At 55.2% G+C, this 20,360-nt stretch overlaps 1 protein-coding gene across 5 annotated transcripts; it reads right to left on the reverse strand.

The window, feature by feature from the left end:
• Window positions 1-36: 36 nt before the first annotated feature.
• TMEM151B (transmembrane protein 151B) lies at window positions 37-19,817 on the reverse strand. Of its 5 annotated transcripts, none has more exons than XR_008483218.1 (3): window positions 19,692-19,817; window positions 10,659-12,636; window positions 37-54 (listed from the first exon to the last, which is right to left on the reverse strand). XR_008483218.1 is itself a non-coding variant. In XM_054280370.1 (2 exons), exons 1-2 carry the CDS (start codon window positions 19,782-19,784, stop codon window positions 11,200-11,202), a joined length of 1,530 nt encoding a protein of 509 aa, XP_054136345.1. In that variant the 5' UTR covers window positions 19,785-19,817; the 3' UTR covers window positions 9,257-11,199. The 5 variants fall into 5 exon arrangements, 1 of the variants encoding a protein (XP_054136345.1); XR_008483217.1 differs by lacking the exon at window positions 37-54 and adding an exon at window positions 4,070-5,383; XR_008483215.1 differs by lacking the exon at window positions 37-54 and adding an exon at window positions 4,070-5,383 and having other exon boundaries at window positions 10,188-12,636.
• Window positions 19,818-20,360: the final 543 nt, after the last annotated feature.

Raw genomic sequence — 20,360 nt, forward strand, 5'->3', positions numbered from 1 at the left:
TTGGGCTTGGAGCAAAATGGAGCAGCTTCCTTTTGCTCTACAGGCTGTAGTCACCTGAGGATGGGACAAGGCACATACTTGAGTGAGTTGGTCCACTGACCATCCTGCTCAGGAGATATCAGGGAATTAAGCAATGAGTTGATTTCCATCCCCTCCCACCCTCTGGGCAACGCAGGAGCTTCCCATGCCTCTGAGCCCTGCCCAACACCACAGAACCCACTGATGGCAACCACCTCAGTGAATCATCTGAAACTTTTATTACACCGATTTGGTTTACAATCTTTGTACTTTGATATTTCCAACAAAAAAGGCAACATTGTGATATACTGTTTGTACATATATAGAGAGACAGACAGAGCTAGATCATATTGACAGAGTTGAAAAGTAAAAACCGTTTCCCAGTGTTCACAAAAGGATTTGTTCACCACGTACCCGCTTCTGCCTTGCCCTGCCTGATGGATACAGACACCGAGGTGCCGCTGGCCCCTGGCTGACAGGACCTTTACCTGCACCGTGTCACGCCCACATAGATCAGAAAGGATGGAGTGCAGGGCTGCCCTGGCAGCAGAGGTGCTGACAGGGCTCAGCCCCAAGCCCTCACAGGTTTGTGTAGTCCCTTCCCAACTGCTGATGGATGCTCCAGGGGCTACGTCCAGAAGAATTCCTAACCAGCAGTAGCAGCTGTGAAACCTCCCTACCTGGGCAACTCCCACTACTTGTTTCCCATCCTCGAGACCAAGGTATTGAATATACTTATTTATTTTTATTTGCATTTACAAAATATTTTCACTGGATGACACACCTCAATGAGATGAGAACTCATGTTCAGAAACAGCAGAAAAGACCCAGATCAGCAACAGGCTGATGAAGCAACAGCTCCAGCAGCAAGGGTGGGGGTTTAATGGGGGTGGCCTGGTCCTAGGCAAGCCTGCCTGTGGCTCCAAGGAGCTGCAGCTGGTCAGCCAGTTGTGCAATGAAAGCTCATGCTTGGAGGGCAGCAATGAGATCCTGCAGACATGCTAGCAGACACATGAGGAGGAACTGGCCACCAGAGCCAGTGAGGACAAGGGACGGAAAGAAAAGGGCTTGGGAAAACATGTCATCACCAGAACAACTTCTGACTTGCTTTCCAGGAGCTTTTTTCACTGCTCATTTTCCTCCTAACAGCTTGAGACTGTTAACACCACTTAAGCACCCTTCAAACGCACTCCTGGGCTGCCGCATGCAGGAATGCCTGGACGGGTAGCTGTTGCCTGGAGAACTCTTTGCCTTCTCTCCCATCCATCTCTGGGCCAAAAAGCAAAGTCCAAACCAAGCGGCCTGCAGCACTTGCCCACACCCAAGACCAACAGTCAACTATCTGCCAGTCTGCAAGGGTTGAAACCATTTCAAATGCCACACACTCTGGTCAGACAGCAACAGCAGATTGTTGGAGTGTGAACATTCCTGCTGCTGGTGGGTCACTTGTCAGCTCCGGGTCCAGCCACCACGGGGTGGGTAACTAGCTGGTCACTGTGCTGAGTGCAGGGCCAGAACAAACCTTAGCTCTCCCATGAGGTCTATCTCCAAGGCAGGCTCTGAGGAGGGGGGCGTCATTTGTGGGCCTCTGTCTGGAGGAGAGAGCGAGCTTGGGCACTGCCACCACTCCCAACACAGCATCAGCAGCACTCAGCAGTCAGGCTGGGAGCACCCCCTCACCCACCTCACGGGTGTGTGCCAGAGGGATGGTGAGACAGGGCTGGCCGGAAGGCAGAGAAGGGGGAAAGGCCCTTGGGCTCTCCCCCGGGCTGAGCGGGGCGTGTCCCATCAGGCCGGAGCGGGGCACCCGGCTGGCTCCCTCCCACAGCAGATGGCAAGCCCGGCTCCCGCAGCTCTGAGCAGAGCGCACACGGCAGCAGGAAACAGTGGCCAGCTTCCCAAGCCTGGCGGTTTCTGCTCACAGAGACCCAGGCATCGATTTGCAAGGTGTCACACTGGCATATGTCACAAACAGGATGGCAGGTTGATTTTGAGCACCGACTTGGGGAGGAGGAGCAGGCTGCCACAAGGATGAGCAGAGGCTGTGCACAGAAATGGTTGCTGTGTTCAGCCTCCCTTTGCTCCCATGGACTGGATTTGTCTAGGCTGAGCTGTCCCTGCCCGTTTGATACCTGCTGGCCCTCTGCACAGTCAGCCAGGGTGCTGGTGGCTGGGTTCATACACAGGGGGGTGCTGAAAATGGGGGTCCTATGCGCTGCCTGTGGGACAGCACAGTAGGGTGAGGAGGAAACAGCACGCTTCTAAAACATAGTGCCAAGCATTCCTGCCCTGAAACACATGCAGACAACTAACACAAGCTCTCCCAGTCACTGGGAACCCACCACTGTATTCCATCACCCCTACAGCACGTGTGCCCCATGTCCAGCAGCTTCCCTCCAACCTCAATCACCTGCTAGCCCCATGTACCACCCTGCTGACATGGCAATTTTGGCTAATCTAGATCCTTTCATGCTTCTTCAGTTGCAGTGAAGAGGGATGAAGCCTGAGCTCGTGTAGCTGGGAAGATGGGAAGTGGCACAGAGCCAAGCCCTGCATCGGCTTCCCTAGGTGGAGGGGACGGCTCAGAAATGAAGCGTTCCTCCTCCCTACAGGGTATGCCTGAAATAGCCAGGCTTGTCAGATCCCTGTCTCTGGCTGTGATGGATTAGCCTCTCCAAGGCACAAGGCAATTTATTCATTAGTGACATTTACACCTTGTGGCCATCGTGGTTGATGACACGTGCTCAAGCTGTCACTGCTGGGCTTGGAGGCGGCATTGCTGCTCCAACAACGCAGTGCGACATGGCCTGGGCACCTCAGCTTGGGAATACCTCCTGCCTTCTCCTCAGCCAGAGCATGCACAGATTGCCTTGAAAGCCCACTCTGTTCCTGAGCTTCTCTATCAAATGCCCTGCTCCATTTCTCTCCCACCCTCCCTGCCTTGCAGCACCATTGCTCCAACACTGCATCCTCCTGCCCCATTTTGCCTTCTGTCTCCTGTAAAAACCACCACTTTGCAAAGCCCTTTACAGATGTTCTCAACCATCTCTCTTCCTCGCATGTGTTGCTGAGCATTCACATCCTCTTGTGCCCTCAGTCAGCGGCCCTCAGCCCCAGCAGAGCGCACAGAGCCCATGTTTGCAGACTTCTCCAGGAGATATGCTGCTTTCACCATGATGCTGTCCCCTGCTCCCTCACTGCCACAACAGCTGACCTGCCTCTCCTCTCCTCCCTGGTCTGGAGACCAGGACCACCAAAATATCAAGGCCTTCTGTCTTCTAACTCAGGACAAGTGCTGTGAAATTCTCTGGGAAAGCACCAAGTGATGGCAAGATGTGCTGCGGTTGCTCTGCAGCAAGCAAGCAGTGGGCACGCCAGGGCAGTGAGCGCTGCTGGAAGGCTGTGCGCAGGCAGGGATGGTGAGGTCTGGCCACCAGCATGCCTGTGGTCATCATGCATCTGCTGGCATTCCACAGGACTCAGCAGGGAAGGACCAAAATGATGGGAATGCACAGCCTCGGAGGAGTTCAGGGGAGGGGAGTGCTTTGGCTAGCTCAGAGGAATGACAGTTTGCACATCAGGTTTGGGCAGGGTGAGAAGAGCTGGAAAGCGTTGTCCAGGGAGCAGATCCGGCAGCTCTCCAGTTTCAGACAGCCAGCAATGGATTAGCTTGTTCTCAAACACAGCTTGCTCCATGCTTTTATCCCCACTCCCTGCCACTCTCTGCAGCAAATGTGATGCTTCACACCATCTCCTCACAGAAATCAGGTCAGGAGTTTCCTCTCACAAAGAACAAGCAATGCTCTGTCACCCTGAAAAGCCCTTGCTGCAACGGTGGATGGGTGTCACCACACCAAAGCCATAAACATATCAACCCTCTGCAGGGCCACAGATCCCAGCTGTGCAGGAGCATGCAGAACCCCACCCTGCCATATCTGGGTGGATAGCCACATCACACCTCCAGAGACAGAGAAAGATTTTAAACTCTGGCCTCTGTTCCTGATCAACCTATGCCACTGCAAAGCCACAGGGCCACCATCCTGATATCCTGATCTACTTTGGGCATTACTTCTCCACCAGCATGGCACATTACTAAGAGATGGAAGGAGTGGAGAGTGTAAACCCACATCATCACCAAAAATCTTTTTTTTTTTTTTTTAAGCAAGGAACAGCAATGTGAAACACTTCTAACAGCTGTTAAGGCCTTCCTGTGGCATTTCAGTTTGAAAAAGCCATTGGCATTCCCAAAGCGAAATCCTGTTATTTTGGGGTCTGGCTGTCACTGCTGTTTCCCCAGCGAGCTGAGCAGTGCTGCTCCATCAGACACACTGCTGCTCTCACTCCCCTCGGCTCAGCCCCTGGGGACAGGCTCTTCCTGGGGGCAGGTGCAGCACAAACAGAGCCCACCAGCTCCTGCCGGGGCTGAGCAGGAGGGGATGCCTGCGTTCAGCTGATCCTCCCTCTGCATCTGCTTCTGGAAATGTGCATAGACTCAGGCTTGGGATTTTCCAAATTTTCACCCTGACTGGTTCATGGGCTGCCATCCAAAGTCTGAATTCATGTCACGGCAGCTGACGGCGCTGCTAATGGACGTTGGGACCATAGGACTGGTACAAAGCACTACGTCATCTCACCACATTCTAGCTAGGCTTTTTCTTTCACTAATGTGAGTAGCTAAGATTGCAGAAGCAGCTTGTGCTGATGGAGAGTGAAAGAACCTCATGTGTCTGTGTGTGAAGTTATTTTGTTCTACAAAATCCACTAATTATAACCACAGTAGGTGATCCATCCATTCACAGAGTTCGAAGGACTGGGGAGGGTTCAGGATGGGCACCAATTTCTCACGAGCTTCATTTCCCCCAAATGAAGTTTACAAAAACCAAACAAACGAACAAACAAACAAAATGGCCCAACAAAAAGAGTCTTCCTGGGGAATGGGGGAGGAATAAAACCCACTTAGCTTTCCAGCAGCCACTGTGCTTATTCTGGATGGCCATGCTGCACACTGTAATGGGCTCCTGAAAATCTGGCAGCTTCTGGAAGAGTTGCATAGGTGGATGATATACCTGTTAGTAGAGCCTGTTCACGAGCCGCAGGAAGAGGAGCCTGTTGAACTCCACAGGGAAATGTCCCTCCCCCAAGACAGATATGAGGTAAGGAGGGAAGGAGGAAGGGCAGGCCACGAGGCCATGGGTCTTGCAGGTTCAGTTCTGTCCTTGGGACCTCTTTGAGCTCAGAGGCAGAAAGGCTGTGGTCCTGTGGGAGAAAGCTCCTCTCCCGGTGCTGTGGAGGTCAATTTGCTTGTTAGCTTGCTTTTGAGGGAGTTGACGAGATCACATCCATAATGTTCCCCTTGGCAGAGCAGCTGTGAGGCAGTAGAGCAGAACAATTCAACCCACTGCTTGTAGAAACTACAGATATTCAACATTCATTCATGTTGGCCAAGTCCCAACACAAAATCTATGCAGCAAAGCAACACTGTGACAGATCAATTTTTCAGGACTCAGGGACAGACCCCTGTGAGGAGCAGCTAAGCCAACCTCACATTAGTATAGTACCACTGGCTTCAGTAAAATTACCCTAGGAATGAACATAGCCCATTAATTTCTACCTGAAGTGTGACTATGACCCCTTTCCATTTTTTCCAGAATGCCCACAGGGAAAGCAGCCCTAGGCAGGCTCAGCCTCAAGTCCCCACGGGGGTCCCAGGTGCTATGAACCAGCCTTAGGTCCCCATGCATACCTGGCTCAGTGGAGAGTGTAGGCCCAAGTGCATCACAGGAAGCAGCAGCACCAGACAGAGCTATCACTTGAACTACATTTCATTTCTGACATTACCTGGATCCGGATCATGTTCCTACAGACTTTATTCTAACCACTGAATGTGAATGAAACACAATCAGAAGGACATACCCCACCTTGAGACTCACAGAGCTTTGGTAACACAACATCCTGGTGGTGGTGTGGCACTGCAGACCCAGCCCCTAGAGCGACTGCAGCAGAGCAGGAGCACACTGCAGCACAGTCTGTGCCCTGCTAAAGGCAGCACCCTGGTGACATTAGACAGCACTACTGAAGCCATGGTTGGAAAGGCTGGAAGGAGAGCTTAAAAGGGATTATTTGTCCCACCTGCTAATCAGCAGGTGTTGTTTAACTGGCATTGATGCTACCTATCTATCTTAAATTTCCACTTCATAAATATTTTCCTGCAGTTCTCACCCCATGGGCATCCACCAGTTATTAAACAACTCTGCAGCCTTTTGAGTGAAGAGACAGCAAAGAGGGCAGGGACCAGATAGATTTCTAAAGTGCATTTTATGGGGAGCAGAAAGGAAGGGGGGTGCATTTGATTGACAACAGATGAACAGCAGGATGGAAGGCTTGGCCTTGGCCATAGGCTCAGATTCCCTCTCCCCATCCTAATGAATGCCCCTACAGCTGCTCACCCTGACAGCCCTCTCTGACACATCCCTCCTTGTTGTGGAGTGAGACAGGACACACAGAGGGCTCAAAGAAGCACCACTTGGCTGGTTGGTGTCATCAACTGGTTCTGCACAAGCAAGGTGCTAGGCACTATCTGGGAAGCTTCTACTGTGCTGAAAGATAGATAAATGGGTGGTGATATGTCTTGATGATCAGGTAATCCAGAGCTTCTCACACACTTCTTTCTCTCTCTCTTTCTTTTTCTCTAGTTCAGAAAAGCTGGAGAGCTTTGAAGTACTTGACAAGTATATTGAAGAGTGGGAAACACCAAATAGCCCAAACCAATTGTCCAGCCTTGCAGCAGTAAGGACTATCCCCCTTCTGGGTTGCATTAGCACCATGAGGGGCCACAAAGAGGAGCTGGTAGCATTCCTGCCTCCCTCCTTCTGGTATATGAGGGAAGTCTGCTGCTAAGTGCAATGCTGAGCCTGACTCTCAGCCCATGGAAAACTGCAATGTTCAAATGATGTATGGAAAAAACCAAAGCCATCTGACTGCAGAGATCCTCCTAATTATTGCCCCCATCAAACTGACAAGCACCCAGCTCTGACCTTCCCAGAGGGTGATGTGTGCTGTCCTGCTTTCCTTGTGTAAGCAGCCAGCAGCTCCGTGAGCTCTGCTCACTTCAAAGAGATCTTCTGCACCAGGAATGAGGACACAGCCACCCTGACAGGCATTGACCAAGGCATTGCCTGCACCTTTGGCCCTCTGCCCGGGCCAGGCTCAGAGCAGGAGTGACATACTCACTACACAGTGAAAACTTCCACAGCACCGCTCAAGCCAGGGCCTGGCAAGTGAGATCAAGACTCTGGGCTTGGTGAAGAGAAGGCTACAGATAAGAGGCCTGCTTGTGTCAGGAAGGCCATGAGAAAAAGGAACAGAGCCAATTAGACTCACCAGTCAATGGAGGAGAAGTAATGGGATTAAGCTACAGCAGGGAGAACTCGGGTTAGATGTAAGGGAGAAGACTATCCTGAGAGGAGCAGATTGGGCCCTCGAATGAGCTGCCAGAGGAGCTGGCATCACCAACGTGGAGACGGCAGAGAGCTGAGACACATCTCAGGAAGAGCAGGCACCTGACTGCTGCACAGCCCAGAGCTGTGGTGGGTGATGTCCATGTGCCAGGAGATGGGACCACTCCACCACGGAGAGGCTGTGTGCCAGAACAAGGACAGGCCATCTCTGGGTATCTGTGCTCGTAGCCTGAGCCATAGGAGAATTACAGCAGCTGCCCTTGGCCCAGGGCACTGTGTTCTCTCACCAACACTTACGAGAAAACCCTCTTTTCTGGTAGTGTCCCGTGCCAGGAGTAGTGTCCCATGCCAGGAGACAGGAGGGAGAGCCCAGCTTTCTGCTCTGAACTTTCCTGCCGGACTAGACATGCCAGGATGAGCCCTAGTTTCAGTTTCTCCTCTTCAGCTCCACCACTTCTCTGTCAAGCCACCAGGCAGCTCCTGTTCCTGCTGCTCAGTCCTGCTCCCCTACCATGTCCAAGTGCACCACCTCCCTTTCCTGAGCCTGAGTCAAGTCTCCAGCCTTGAGAAAATGGAATGGGATGGACCAGGGGAGCAGTTCTACCAGGTGCACTTGGGTAGCACCAAGAATATGAGGGATGGGATCTCTGAGAAATCCTGGCATGCAGTGGGGAACACTGACTAGAGGGGTCCCACTCCTCAGGGTACTGTGGGTCTGGACCAGCCACAGACAGAAGCACTGGGACCTGGCTGCAGCTGGCACCAGGTACACGGGGAAAGTGTTCAGCAACAGAAAGACTCTATGGGTCCTGTGGGTCAGAACAGCAGCCGTGCCTCAAAGATCCACCTGGACAGACCACCTCCAGAATAATATTCCATAGGCGAAAATGGGGCCAGAGGAACAAGGCCAGGCATTCTCATAGAAAGCCCCAGAAAGAGCCAAGGACAGGTGCCTGAAACTCTGCTGCAGGTGCTAAAAGCTGGGGGGCATAGAGACCCTGCTAATCTGTTCCTGTTGTGAAGAATGTCTTTTCCCCCCGGGGAGATAAAAGGCCTGCCAAAACTGAGATAAATCCATCTGTCCAAGGCACCTTGGAGGCTGGAGATAGAAAGATGAGCCATTACAGCCTAATTTAAGCAACAGTGCAGATTTCAAAGAGAACATGTCAGGAAGGACAAGCGGGGACCTCATTCCTCACTAATGACCCATTGCAGCTCCACTGCCTCAATTCCCTGGGACATACAAGCACACACCATTATCTCCCTGGAGTCAGGAGAACGCTCCACACTGGCCTTGGCTTACATTAGGCCCTTGGAGAGAGGAGCACGAGTGCACAGCAAGCCAAATGTCATTACTAAGCAAGGAAATCCCAGGGCTGCTTTCGCCCAGTCTGAATCTATGCCAAAAATAATGAGAACAAAGTGCAGAGAGGGATGTGCCTACATCAGAGGCACATCCCTCTGTCCTCCAAGGGACCCTCTTCTTTAAGCCAACATCTAGCTCTGGTAGTGAAAGTAAGGGCAGAAGTAAGGGCTAAGACAGAATCATAAACACAGTGAGATTTTAAGAGACTTCCTGTTCAAACCACTGTTGTTTGTAGTTTAGCACCCCAGATCCAGGAGGACAAGCTGACTTGAAGGACAAGAGACACTAATCAGGATATGCAGGGCATAAAGAGCAGAACAGACTGCTCTGGGGAAAATGAAAAGTGGAGCCCTACAATGCCCACAGGTACTGACCACTCCAGGCTTGCCAGCAGGAGATGACTTTCAAAATTGCAGCCTCCTCAAGACCTGGGAGGCAAAGCAGTACAGCAGCACGATGAGAGAGACAGACCCCTCATTAATAGCTGGCAGGAGGAAGATGGCTGGACTAAATACAGTGCCTCACTGTTCTATGACAGATGGGGAGGCAGACACCAAGCACAATGCGCAGGTGACACTGGACTGGCCCTTGTCACCCCAGATGTGCTGCTCTTAGCTTTTGTTTGCCCCAGCTGATGAGGGAAGCAGGGTGAAGCTGAGGAATAGTGCTGGAGAAATCACTGGCTGACTTGGCATGCACTCCCCAAAGAGATGACTGAAAAGGAGACAGCTTTTCTGAGAACAAGGACGCAAGAAATCTGGGGATGTGTTGCTGGAGGAGGAAAAGCTGGGTGTGTGCATGCTGCAAACACTGTTGCAGCTTCAGTGACACAAAGTTTTTTTGCCCAATGTCACTGAGATCCTTTCCAGCAGGGTAGAAGGGGCAGCACAAAGCTAGAGCAACCTGCCCTGACAAGAGCAAGGCAGCAGAACCCAGTAGCTAATGAGCTAAACAGAAGAGTCACCTCACTTCTGACAGCCTGACACCTCCCTGCAAAAACCTGTTGTGCAAAATGTTTCACTTCAATCAGGTTTTCCTCTAACATATCCCCAGCCTCTGTTCTGCAGAACATCCCTCTTGGCAGTGCCTCCTGCACCGATAGTGGGGTACCACAGAAACAGAATCCTTTTGATCCTCCTTTCCCCAGCCAAAGTTCCCAATGCTCCAGCATGCTTTTGCATTTGTCCCTGCTATCCCCAGAGCTCTCTGCCAAAATGAAGCTTCCAGGAGCCTGCAGCTCAGACTCTATAGCCAGAGCCCAGCTGGATCTCATTCAAAATTCACTTGTGCAGACTTGCACTAACCTGCTGCTCCATTATCAATAGGTGAACTGTAGCTGAACCTACCAGAGACTTCCTTGATGCTTGGCTGAACCAATTAAGACTCACTTCAAAGCCAGGAAGGGTCCCCAGCCACTTGATGTGCCACCTGATACCACAATGTCTGTTCCAGTGCCATCCTCTTCCCCTTCCCCAGCTCACCAGGGGCCTCCCCTTTTCTCTTTCCAGCTGAGCCCTCCTCCAGCAAACACATCAGTAGCACTGCAGATCTCTGCTTCATCTGGATTTGCACATTCATCCCTTCCCTGGTGCTGCATGCCCAAACAGAAAACCCTTTACCAAGAGGATGCTGACTCACACCTGGCACACCAAAACTTCCTAAGGAGCTGAGCATGAGATCCTCTGGGGGCAATGCCATTCCCAGCAGTGAGAAAAAATAACAGTCGGAGCATGGTCTAAAAAAAAAGTGGAGAGGGTGGGGAACGGGCAGGGGGAAGGGGAAGAGGCGGATTCGTGGCTTTCAGCCTTTGCTCTAACCTGCCATTGAGCTCCACGTGCCTGGGCACCCATGACCTTCTGTCACAGGCAGCGACACCCTGCTCCAGGGGCCTGCTCTCCTCCACCCTGTCAGGGCTCTCGCTCCAGTGTGGGAAGCAGGGTGGACAGGGGTGCAGCAGGGTGCTTTTTGGTGGCTGCTGGTTCCTTGGAGCACGAGCCAGCCTGGAGCCAGGGCTGGGAGCCAAAGCCACCCCCTCCCTGCATCAGGCCTGTCGTTTTATTCCCCCCTTTGGGTCTTGATACCATGAATTATGGTTTTGCTGTTGGTTTGGTGGGGTTTTTTTTTTTTGCATGTGGTGATCGGTCGAGAGTTCTGTGCCATGTCAGGGGGAGCATCAGCATCCACCCCTCGGGGAGGTCAGAGCCACAGCGGGGGAAGCTTTTGCTGGCTGCCGGAGCAGGATGCCACGTCCACTCCATCCTGATGTCCTCCTGGGCTATCCCCCTCGTGCTCCTCTCCCCAAATCCTGCGCCGGCTCGGGCCGGGCAATGGACAATGAGATCTCACCGCCTTCTGCTTTCACAGTGAGGTCTCCACGCAGGACCCATTGCGATGGAGGTGACGGTGGTCGTGGTTCAGGCAGCCTTCGTTGCGGTGTACAATGAGGACGGGGAAGTAGAGGGCATCCTGATAAGGAGGGGGGTCTTCCTCCTCCACAGTCACCTGGCTGGAGAGGCGTGTCTGCTCGGTGGGGCAGCTCTGCTCGTTGAGGCTGCCGCTCCGGCTCTGCCAGAGGCAGCTGCGGCGCGAGCCATACAGGCGGCCCAGGGAGAAGCGGCTGCTGCTGAAGGGAATCCTGGGGCTGCCGTTGCAGATGCTCAGAGCGCTGCGGGAGAAGATGGAGGAGCTGCTTATAGTCCTGTGGCAGCGCTCGCAGTTCTGCCGGTAGCCCCCGTAGCGGCAGGCAGAGTAGCTGGTGCAGCCGGAGAGCCCCACCAAGTCCATCAGCACCGCTTCCGAGTAGCTGGGCACCAGCTGCTGGTTGGAGCGTATGTGCCACTCCAGCTCCGTGCTGTCCACCGTGTTGACACGGGGCATCCTCCGGCAGAAGGAGCGCTCCTCGGCCGGCGTCACCGCCACGTAATCGAACCCAAAGAGTTTTTCCACGTGGTAATGGACGTAGGAGGTGCGGTACTCATTTAGCACCCGCAGGGGCCAGGACAGGGTCAGCAGAGCTGCCACCCAGAAGACATAGTGAGATACGTACCAAGGCAGGTTGTCTGGGTCGGAAAAGGCCACCATGTATTCCTTGAAGTCCACATTTTTGAGGTGCATCCCCTCCCTGGCCTCCATGTAATCGTCTAGGCCCTCGTTCTCCGTGAAGAAGCGGGCCCGCTGGGTCAGATAGGAGTTCTCAGACTCCACGTTGGCAAAGCTGAAACACTTGGTGAAGCGAAGCCGCGTGGCTGGGTAGCTCTCCAAGTCGATGAGGTCCTTGGAGATGTCCTTGACCCCGCAGTTGGAGTAATCAAACTCGGCCTCTGCCACGTGGGTGTTGACCCGCTCGTGGTACACCTGGGTGGTGGTGTAGGCGTCCCCGTTGCGGTAGCGGGTGACCTGCCGGGTCCTGCGGACGTAGTGGTAGCTGATGGCCTTCCACCAGATGCAGGGCGTCGCCTGCTGCATGCGCTGCACGCGCTCGTGCACGCTCTCCACGTCCACCTTGTACTGCAGCTCGTTGCGCGTGTAGCAGTGCCAGCACTCCACCAGGTACACCACGTAGAGCATCACCAGGAAAGCCAAGGGGATGTAGACGTAGCCGTTGGAGCAGGGGCTGTCATGGTACATCATGGACTTGCCCTTGTAAGCGCTGTCGAAGGTCAGCCGGGTCACCTTGGTGACGTGGCACCAGGTCATGGCTCCCATGCAGCCATACATGAGGAGGGACAGCAGCAGGCATTTCCAGTGGGACTCTCGGCACAGGGACTTGCTGAGAGACTGCTTCACTGGCCGCTGCTGCTCCGGGGCACCGGGGAGAAGAGAGAGAAAACAAGAGAGGAGTCAGTATCCTGCAGGGGAAGGGGAGCAGGGTGCTGTGGTAACACCTATAGCTCTCTGAACACAGACCAAACAGCAGATGCCATGGGGCTCCTGGCCTCAGAGGGCAGGGCAGAGGCTGGGATCTCTCACAGAATGACAGTCATGCAGTGCAGGCAACTATCATCTCCATTTCTGGTGCTCTGCCCCTCCCTGGGAGACAGACAGAGCCCAGCTGGACATGGGGGAGAGAGGCAAAGGATAACTCTGTCAGCCAAACCCTGAGCATCTCCCTTCTCCAAGAGGGAGTAAACCCTACCATTGCCACTTCCCAGGGAGAGCTATTGGAGCACCAGATAAGAGTCTGGGTGATCTCCTCCACATTCCTCAGCTCTTGCACCCACCCCACCAGCACAGGCAGCTCTAACTGATGTCATCCCACCTGAACCCCTCACCACAGGTCATCCCACTGCACAGGAGTCTCTTCCCTGCTTCCCAGTAATGACCAAGAGCAACATTGCAATTCCTCCACCAGGGCGGCACAAGCTGCCTGGTGTGCCTGTCAGATGGAGAAACAGCCCTTCTGCAGCTGGGAAGGTCTGTGCTTGCTAATGACAATTGCCACTACAACCCTTGGCAGCCTAAGGAGCTCTGAAGTGCTTCTCAAGTGCTTTATAAACCATACCAATGAGAAAGTACTTTTCCACTATTGAAATGGAGCCACCTCTGGTAGGAGAGAAAGCAAATATGGAGTAACATCCTAAAAAGTGTTCAGACTGGAAGGAAGGAGCATCCTACCAATCTGCAGCAGCAAGGAGGGCAAGAGGCCACTCACAGCTGCTGGCAAATGTGCCTGCTTGCACTGGGATTCAGATATGACAGTCCACACTTCTGAAAGAATTGCTCTTAGGTCTTTCATGGTGAGGAAAAGGCAGAACTTCAGCAGCACGACTTTTTAAAGGGATTGCACTGGGGCCTTTACCACAGCACAGTGCAGGGCTTCATACAAACCCATGAAAAAAACTTGGTTAAGGAAACCTCTGTCACTCTGCAACACTCTGAAGTCTCAAATATTGATCCATTGTCTGTGAGATCTGACATCATCCTACCCAAAGAAAGAACAGACAAAGTAACTATTTGCTTTCTTATACAGAAGATTTCATCCAGCAATCTCCAAAGGTGCAACCTGAGAGAGGGGGTCAAGACCCCCAACCTTATGCAGATGCCACCAAATTCACTCAGAGGCTTCAAGCTTTGCTCTCCCTCTGCCCCTGCAGGCAGCAGCAGCTCCTGAGCCCACCCCTGCCGTGGCAGGGGCCAACACCAGCTGTAATGACCCTGCTCACAGCACTGCAGTCCAAGCCTGGCTCCATTATTCTCCACTCCTGAGCACGCTGGGCTGGAGAGGTCTCTCATCCAGGAATCCCAAACAACTGAATGGGCTCACACTGCTAGGAAGCAGGAGGGGCACTTTCACTCTTGTATGAAAATGAAAATTAAAGCAAGAACCAGAAATCACGAGGGCACTGGCAGGTCTAGGGACAGACCTGGGCCTCTTCTTTCATTAAAGAAATGCATCTTGCCCTTCTGAAGAGCCCCTCATTCCTGGCTTGGTGCTCTAGAGTCCCACAGTCCAATCTTCCCTCCCCACCCTTGTCAAAGCCTGCCAGTGGGACTTCTGTCACTGCCCTCATGGATCCTGCCCAAATCGCCAGCAGAGGTTTCCCTCCTGGAGGCACAGAGCACCCCTGCCTGCCCACCCCAGCAGCCAGCCCATGATGAACAGAGCAGGCGGCACATCCAGAGACACCGCTGCTGGCACAGGGAATGGTGGCACATCCCACTGGCACTCCCAGCCATCAGTAATGCTGAGCTGCTCTCTTTGAAGCCACTAGCAGAGAGCAGGACCTGGGGACAGACGGACAGACAGACAGAGCCCAGGGCTGGCAGGTGGGTGGTGCTGGCCTGCAGGCAGCTCAGAGAGGCGCAGGGTGGCACTGCTGGCATGGACACATGTGCAGCCCAGTCTTCTGACCACTGCAGCAGCCTCACAGTCATGGGGCAAGGAGGCAACCCCAGGTAAGAGAAAAGGGAGAGAGGAGAAGAAAGGGGGGCCTTTCAGGAGGCAGAGCCACCTGAGCTGTGCTCTCCCTCCTGAGGTCAAGGCTGCAGTTACCAGAGCCTGCTCAAGCCCCTCTGTCTTTGCTTGGTTGCAGCACAGCTCTCCCATGCTGGAATACTGTGCCACTGCCCAGGCAGCTAAAGGCTTCCTCTCTCACTGCTGCCTCCTGCGTCGCAGGCTTTCCCTGGCAGCGGCAGCTCTGCTCTGCCTGTGAGGATCCTAAAGGAGCAGCTGAGCCAAAGGAGGAGCGTGGGGAGGGTCTGAACAGGGCCCTTGGGTGGTACATGCCAAGCCTGGGCTGTCTGTGGGGTGTGAATGCTGAGAAACAGCACCTCGTTTAGGAGGCAGACATGCAAACAGCACAAGGAATAAAGCAAAGCACCCAGCTCATTCATTTGCCAGCTGGGGAAGGGGCACCAGAATGACAGGTCTTTGGACACGTCTGTCTCAGAAAAGCAAACTCCACCTCACAGCCAGTCCCCAGCCCCTGGCACTCTGCACTGCCCGTGTCGCAGGAGAAGGGAGACGCTGGCTGCCACCCTGCAGAGATGTAGGCAAGCCCCACTGCGGTTACCCACCCAGGGCAGGGAGCACGATGCAGCCCAGGCTTGGTTCCAGGAACTGTGTTAGCAGGGCTCTGGTCCATGCATTAGTCTCCTCCTAGGACTACGCAGTACTCAGATACTGCAGCGCTTTTACGGGGTCACACTAACCCCTGCTGTAAACTGTTTACAGCCCAGCCTTGTCCCAGGCTTTTGGGGCAAAACACACACACCTCAGCTGCTCTGGTGGGGGCTCCGAAAGCTGAGCAAGTGCAGGGACGGGATACAGCCACAGCAGAGACAGAGGAGGAGCCAGATGCAGAGTCTAATCCCAGTAGGAACTGCAGCATCCCTGCTCCTCTCCCAGGCTGCAAAGGGCTCACAGGAGCAAACAATCAGCTCCAGAGATTCCTCCGCAGAAGCAGCTGAATAAGATTGTCTCCTTGAGCTCTTAACCAGCCTTGGATAAGTCCAGCATAGCAAACCAGCAGATGAAAAAGCTGGGGAAAGAGAAATCTGTCTCAGAACAGTGTCACTAGGAGGAGAGCAGGCACTGATATAAATGCCATCGTCATCTGCCCGCTGCAGTCTGATGGAATGAGGCAAAAGACTTGCCCTACTTCACTGCAAACAGGGTTTCCCTCCATCACCAGGAGCCTCCCTCACTGCTCAGGCTCCAGCACTGGAGAGTGGTGAGCAAATCTGCTATTGCAGGTGCACTGGAACGTCCCTGCAGAGCTAGGGGGCAAGGCTGGCCATAGCTTAGCTGAGCCTGTTGTGGGATCCCAACCAGCTCCCTTCCCTGTGCTTCAGTTCACCTCAGGGAATGCATGGGGCAACCCTCAGCAGGCACTAACTGAGACACAGCTCGGGAAAGGCAAGGGGAGGCTGCTGCTTGGGCCTCCCCTCGCTCCTGCCTGGCACTGCCTCTGACACTGCCCCTGAAGGGGACAGAGATGGACAGAGATGGAGGCCCACACCTGCAGCTGCTGCTCGGGATGTGTGGGGAGAGATGGAGGGCATGGAGGGGATGGAGGGATGGAGGGGATGGAGAGGATGGAGGGCATGGAGGGGATGACTCACAACCAGCCATGAAGCAAAAGGAGACATCCACAATGCACAGGGCAGAGGCAGTAGAAGAGGGGACCCCCAACACCGCTTGCACCCCAACACCGCTTGCACTGAACTCCTTTGAGGTCCGGGGGATTCTCTTCTACAAAAAACAGTCTCAAGGGGACAAACCTGCCCAGCACCTCAGTGGCCAAGCACATGGGTCAAAATCCCTTAATCACCCCTGCAACCTTGACCCTGCAACTTTGAATACTAAAACCCATCAAGTTCTTCAAGCTACTCCCAGTAACAGCCTGGCCCTGGCCCCATCCACTGTCCCCTTTTTTAACAAGCATTTCCATGTCATTACCTCCCATGCCTCTCACCTGCCTCTCCCTGTAGAGACCTCTGTGAAATCTCTGATTCACCTCCAGAATGCTAAACCTTCATATTTCGAGACAGCCTGGGGTTCAGAGGATTAGGTGTCCTAGAGACAGCCTTCTAGAGGGCTGAAAAAACAACCCAAAAAAAGCCCCCAGAGCAGCAGCCTGAAGGCTCAGGTAGCTCCCGAGTGCCAGGTGGTGGCAGCAGCCTGCAGGGGACTCCAGAGGGACTCCTGAGCATCAGTTTCCATGGCTCTTCCCCAGGATTCACTTACATCATACAAGAAATGAATAAGCCCTGATTCCTCTGACCTCAAATCCCCAGAAAAAGGGAGGTAGGGAGGATCCAGTCATTTCTAGGAATTACCACTGCCTTTGAAGGCTCTGGATGGTCCCAGCAAATACTCACATCACACACCCCATGCCTACAGGTCCTGTCTACAAGCAAGAGGTGGCTCAGTCCCAGGCTGGCAGGGTTGCCAACTGCAGAGGACAGAGGAAGGCTGAGCATCGACAAGCCAGGGAATCCTGCCAGCAGTCAGCTCCTGCAGCGGTACCAAGGTCTCCATTTCACACAGCAGCTTGGAGGAGGACTGCTTCCTTCCATCAGATCCCCCCTGAGCAGCAGGACAAGGACAGGTTTTTGCTGGTTCCCAGCTGAAGAGCTTGTCCCTTGGCGTCTCCTACCCCCCAAGTATGCACTGAGGAGTGAAATTCAGTTCACCACCACTGAGTGTGGGTGTAGGCATGTGATGCCAAGATGGAACAAGGGCTCAGTCAGCTCTGGTTAGCAGCTCTTGCTACTTGCCTTGCTGGGACAAGATGAGAAGCACCCGAAGCCCTGCCTGGCTCCCAGACACAGCAACCTGAGATATCAAGATGAGACACCTTCAAACAGGACAGGGCAAGTTTCCCATCTTCCAGACATCTCCCCTGGCTTCCCACTCACCCTGGCCAATGGACCCTGACATGTGGGACTGAGCCACACTGCAGGGACACTCGGCAATGCTGGCACCAGCAGCTGGCTCTGATGGAAACCAAGACATTGCACAGCCTGTATGGCACTGCATAGGCACTAGAGGGGAGGAGGAACATTCTCCCCTCCTGGTAGTTCTGAAGACAAGAGGATTGCACTAGGTCAGCCCATGAATCCAAGATTGCCACTAAAGTCTCTCCTCATTGCATCAGATGAGACACCAGCAAGCATGGCACCATCACGAGAGGCTGCAGCTTCCCTCTCCTCCACCAGCTGCCTCATGCAAGTCTGTGACAGCTTCTGGCCACAGGAAGGATGCCCTTAGCCTAAACAGGGCAGGTCATGGACTACAGCCCTTCTGCCTGCCCCCATGGAGTGTTATACTGACAGCCTCGTTGGCAGCCACCACAGAGTAACTGTGGTGCTTGGACAATCCTATAATCCCTGCAAGCCAGGGGGCACTGTAGGTGAGGGAAATTCGTCTGGGCACTGCCCCTGCTACACTTTCACCCAAACTGGCTCCTGCTCTGGCACCTCTGAAAAGTCTGTGCCATCTAGAAAGTAGAACCAGCACTGCCAGAGCACTGGCAGTGAGAGACCACATCACAGCAAGCACGTCCTCACATGCAAAAAGCACCTCACAGTTTGGCTACCCTCGTCAGGATCTGTCTGAAGAGTTGGGCTCAGATCATCAGGAGTTGTTGAATGCAAGCAGGAAGAGAGGAACAGACACAGAGTATACAGTATTTGTGCAGCTTCCCAGTCCTTGAACTTCAGCATTCCTCTCCTGCAATTATTTCTATCTAAATATAAATCTGTATATATAGCATAACCGTGCATGGGCATGCATGTTCTGCCCAAGCCAAGGAGGCAGAGAATACCAGGATTATGCAGCACTCACAAACTGCAGCTCCTCATCAGCAGAAGGGGAAGTGATGCACCAGCTTCTGAGTACCCCCAAGCTGCCCTCTGAGCTGTGGTCTCTCCAGAGAGGGCAGCCCACCACCTGCAGGAGAACACCGCCCTTCCTACACTGCCTAGTTGCCCTCCATGGGCCAGCACCCCCATGGCATAAAGTGAGTCCCACCAGTCAGAGCAGTTGCCTTCCCTCTTCTTGGGAAGCCCAAGCTGCAAGCAGGATCTGTAGAGGCAGACAAAAGGGCTGGCACTCCTGCCTCCCGGTGGTGCTCCCAAGGCACAGGGCACCCTGCTCTTGACCCTTTCTGGCGCCTGCTGCCTGGACTCCAGAAAAGTCATCTGCTGAGGGAGACTGCAGCACACCTGGAGGCAAGGCAGTGCTGCTACCTGGCCTGCCCCAGTCTGCACCTTCCACTTCTCTAGCTGGGAGCAGCCGCCAGCCAGCAACAGCCCCTGGCTTTGCCATGTCCCCAAGCCCTCTACCCTGCTGCCCACCGCGTCCTGCCTCACAGCGACCCAGGCAGCTGTGCCACATCCTGGATGCGCCCAGAAGCCAGCGCACAGCACGGAGGGGGTCTCCGCGTCCACTCCTCCCAAGCATAACAAGCTCTGCCCGCGGCTGTAAGCCCAAACGGTGCCCCGCGCTTCTCGTTTCTGATTTTTCCCTTCCTCCTCCATCCCGGCCACTCCAGCTCCGGCCCCCGCTCCGGACGGCGCAGGCTGCTGCCTCCCTTGCAGCCCCGGAGGCTCCGCAGCGATCCCCAGGTGACCGGCAGCGATGGAGAGCAGGCGCGCCGGGGCAGCCCTTTGGCGGCAGGGCATGCTCGCCCCCAAACCCCCCGTGCCCCCCGGCCCGCATCGCATCCCCGGGGCCGGAGCGGGGCGGGAGGGGCTCCCAGCGAGCGGCTCCGTACCTGTGCGGGCAAAGCCCGGCCCGGCCCGCGGCGGGGCGGTCAGTGCCCGCGCCACGCAAAGCGCCCGGGCAGGCAGGAAGGGTGGGTGGTGGGGGGCAGCCCCGGGCCGGGGGCGGCCGCTCTGCTCACCTCCTCTCTGGCCCCCTCCGCCTCCTCCTCCGGAGGCACCGGCGTGCTGCTGCCTCCCTCGCTGGCGGCGGCCGCCGAGGCCGGGGGGGACATGGCGGCGGGGGCGCCCCGCTGGCGGTGCCTGCGGGCTGGGCAGCCGCATTATCCCGCCCGCCGCCGGGCGCTGCCTCGCCGGTGGCCGGGCGGGCGGCGCGGCGGCGCGGCGGGCGGGCGGCGCGGCGGCATCGCCCCCAGCCGCGGCTCGGCGGCAGCGCTGGCCGCCCGCCGGCCCCGGCCCCGGCCCCGCCGCAGCGCAGCGCCGCTACACGCGGCGGAGGGCGGGCAGAGCCGCGGTGGGAGGGCCGCGGCGGAGGCGGGGGGAACGGCACGGGGGTGGGATGGGATGGGATGGGATGGGATGGGATGGGATGGGATGGGGATGGGAATGGGGATGGGGATGGGGGCACGGATCCGCGCCCGCCCGAGCGGAACGGCGGGTGACCTTGAGGCGCCGGGCGGCAGCGGAGAGGGAAGGAGCCCGGTGCAGAAGCCCCTGCCGAGCCCCACCGGGAGCGGAGCTGCCGCCCGGCGCTGTCGGGGAAAGCTCCTGCTCTCAGCAGCGCCGAGGGGTCGTCAGGCTGTCTTCGGTCCCAGCTGGCCAGCTGATGGAGAGGTGAGGGTCCCGTGGGT

The sequence above is a fragment of the Melozone crissalis genome, unplaced genomic scaffold (assembly GCF_028551555.1).
Source record: "Melozone crissalis strain CALT ecotype California unplaced genomic scaffold, PUWL_Pcris_2 ptg000027l_1, whole genome shotgun sequence".
Classification (NCBI taxonomy): Eukaryota; Metazoa; Chordata; class Aves; order Passeriformes; family Passerellidae; genus Melozone; species Melozone crissalis.

Coding starts and splice junctions, on each gene's coding strand:
- TMEM151B (XM_054280370.1), bottom strand. CDS start 19,784: ATGTCCCCCCCGGCCTCGGCGGCCGCCGCCAGCGAGGGAGGCAGCAGC. Junction 12,637..19,691: donor CGGAGGGGGCCAGAGAGGAG/GTGAGCAGAGCG, acceptor GCCCCGGAGCAG/CAGCGGCCAGTGAAGCAGTC.